Raw genomic sequence first — 2030 nt, 5'->3', positions numbered from 1 at the left:
CTAAGAAATAAGATATAGGCTTGTATGCCAAGATGTTTTAAAGAATAGTGAAGTGGTGGGGAAAGTACAGAGGAAATACTATTAAATATTTTACAAGACAACATATACAGAAATGCTAAATTTTGTGATGCTGTAAGAATTCTAAAGAAAATGAGTTCAGTGAGGATGACAAATAAAGAAGTGGTCACAGAAAAACTACAACTTGGGCAGGGTAAGATTTGAATTCAAATTCAATGGAGGACAAAAATTTACTTGAGATGTGAAAAACAAACATAAAGGTAAGGAAAAGACAAACAGGAATACTATTTTAACACAGAATAGGGTACCTCTCTACCCCATGAAGCACATTCAGTGTCACGGTGTGTTAAATAAATTTCTATTATTAACGTTAAGGTAACTATCAATCTAGACATTTCTGCTCTTTTCACAAAAATATACTTATTCCATATAGTTTTAATACATTTAAAGAAAATAAATTTGTCTTCTTAAATTGTAGGGTAGATGAGTATGAGTGAGGTTAGAGAAAGGGCCCTTTTCCTGACACTAGCAATAAATTAACTACCAGGCCAGGCCAGAGAAAGTGTGTTGTAATATTAGTCTATTTCAGCTGTAGCTTTAGAGCTCATTATATGTTTTTCCATTAGGTAGATCTTTTTCTTCTCAGTACTATTAAAAAAACACACTCTTATATACTAATTTTCAGATCCTGTTACTTAAACCCAAGGATCCAAAAAATATCCACTTATGATCAACTCTCCTGTTAACTTTCTCCCTCTACATTTGCCCTCTACACCTACATCCAAACCTGTAGCATCTTTCAATGCTCAATTAATCCTTTCCTGGTGCTATTTAAAATAATTCTCTGGTGAAAATAATTTTAAATTTCCCCCACAAACCCTTTTCACCTACTTTTTTCATTAACTTTTCTTTCAATAAGCTTTTTTTCCCTTGATTTTTCACTCATTTATTCATTTTCAGTTAGGTACTTTTATTTACTTTGAGATGTCTTAAACTCCTGGGTTCAGCTGATCACCCTGTCTGAGTTTCCCAAACCTGAACACTGATGAAACTATAATTTTAATGAATTCAAATTTATCTTTTAAATCCAAATCTTTTGGTATCCTTTTTAAAAGCACCTACTAGTACTACAGTGTTGGTGTTGAAAAGTATTTACTTACATTTTCTTTTGTTAAAAGTATCAACTCTGCCCCAAATGAAGAAATGCGGAGTTTTACTATTTATATGTGATATAACATTGGAATGAAACTTCATTCTCTCGGTAAAGACATCAACGTTTTCCTCAGCCCCATCCACTGAATGGCTCCTCCTTTTCCCATCTATGTGGTATACTTCTTATGCCACATGTTCAAGTCTATTCTACTTACTTCATCTCGGCTCCAAGTTCTCCGTCTTGTAATTGTTAAGTGATCAGGAGGCTCTGCTCCTGGAGGTCTTGGGTCACCAGATCGACCATTGTTTCCTTCTGGTGTTTTACAATGAACTAACGGAGGGATCTTTCGGAAGTTGAGACTCTCATCAAAAACTCGATCAACCAACTAATAGGACAAAAGCAAACTCTTATAAGAACAAAATAATTGGGAACAGTATAGATGTTATAATTTTTATGATTAGACAGGAGTTTTTCCACTCTCAAGTCTTAACAGAAAGAAACGTCATCTTCTATAAAGTAATTACTCTTTATAAACACTTCAAAGGTATTTCCATGTAAAACAGATGCTCATCTACATAGGACTTGTTTTTGGAATCCAAAGTATGTAACTTTGTTAAATTCAATTCTTTTATGAATAAGATTTTTTCTAAATGAAAAACAGATGCTAAATAAGAAAAAAAAAATAGAGCCATGCAGATAGACAATGAGTTCTTTTTACTCACATTGCCTTACCAGCATAAAATGTTTCTTTTAATATTCTATGTCATTTTTCCTTTTTTCTCTCATAATCCAGGTGCAAAATTTTGTCACAAAATATATTAATTGCAAATTCCAATTAATTTTATGAAAGAAAAAATTT

At 32.4% G+C, this 2030-nt stretch overlaps 1 protein-coding gene across 13 annotated transcripts in view; it reads right to left on the bottom strand.

Moving 5' to 3' along the window:
- Nucleotides 1-2030, bottom strand: part of Cep170 (centrosomal protein 170) — a 166401-nt gene that overhangs the window by 46127 nt on the left and 118244 nt on the right. For all 13 annotated transcript variants that reach the window (XR_002820175.1, XM_004626835.2, XM_023710249.1 and 10 more), the window contains one exon: nucleotides 1386-1556. Coding sequence is in view for 12 of the 13 variants with exons in the window: in XM_004626835.2 (XP_004626892.1) it covers nucleotides 1386-1556 (171 nt within the window). In the remaining variant the exon portion in view is untranslated. The remainder of the gene's footprint in view (nucleotides 1-1385; nucleotides 1557-2030) is intronic.

Source organism: Octodon degus, unplaced genomic scaffold (genome assembly GCF_000260255.1).
Source record: "Octodon degus isolate 3935 unplaced genomic scaffold, OctDeg1.0 scaffold00017, whole genome shotgun sequence".
NCBI classification, from domain to species: domain Eukaryota; kingdom Metazoa; phylum Chordata; class Mammalia; order Rodentia; family Octodontidae; genus Octodon; species Octodon degus.
Note: the sequence above shows the minus strand (reverse complement) of the source record. Positions and strands in the feature narration are given on the sequence as shown.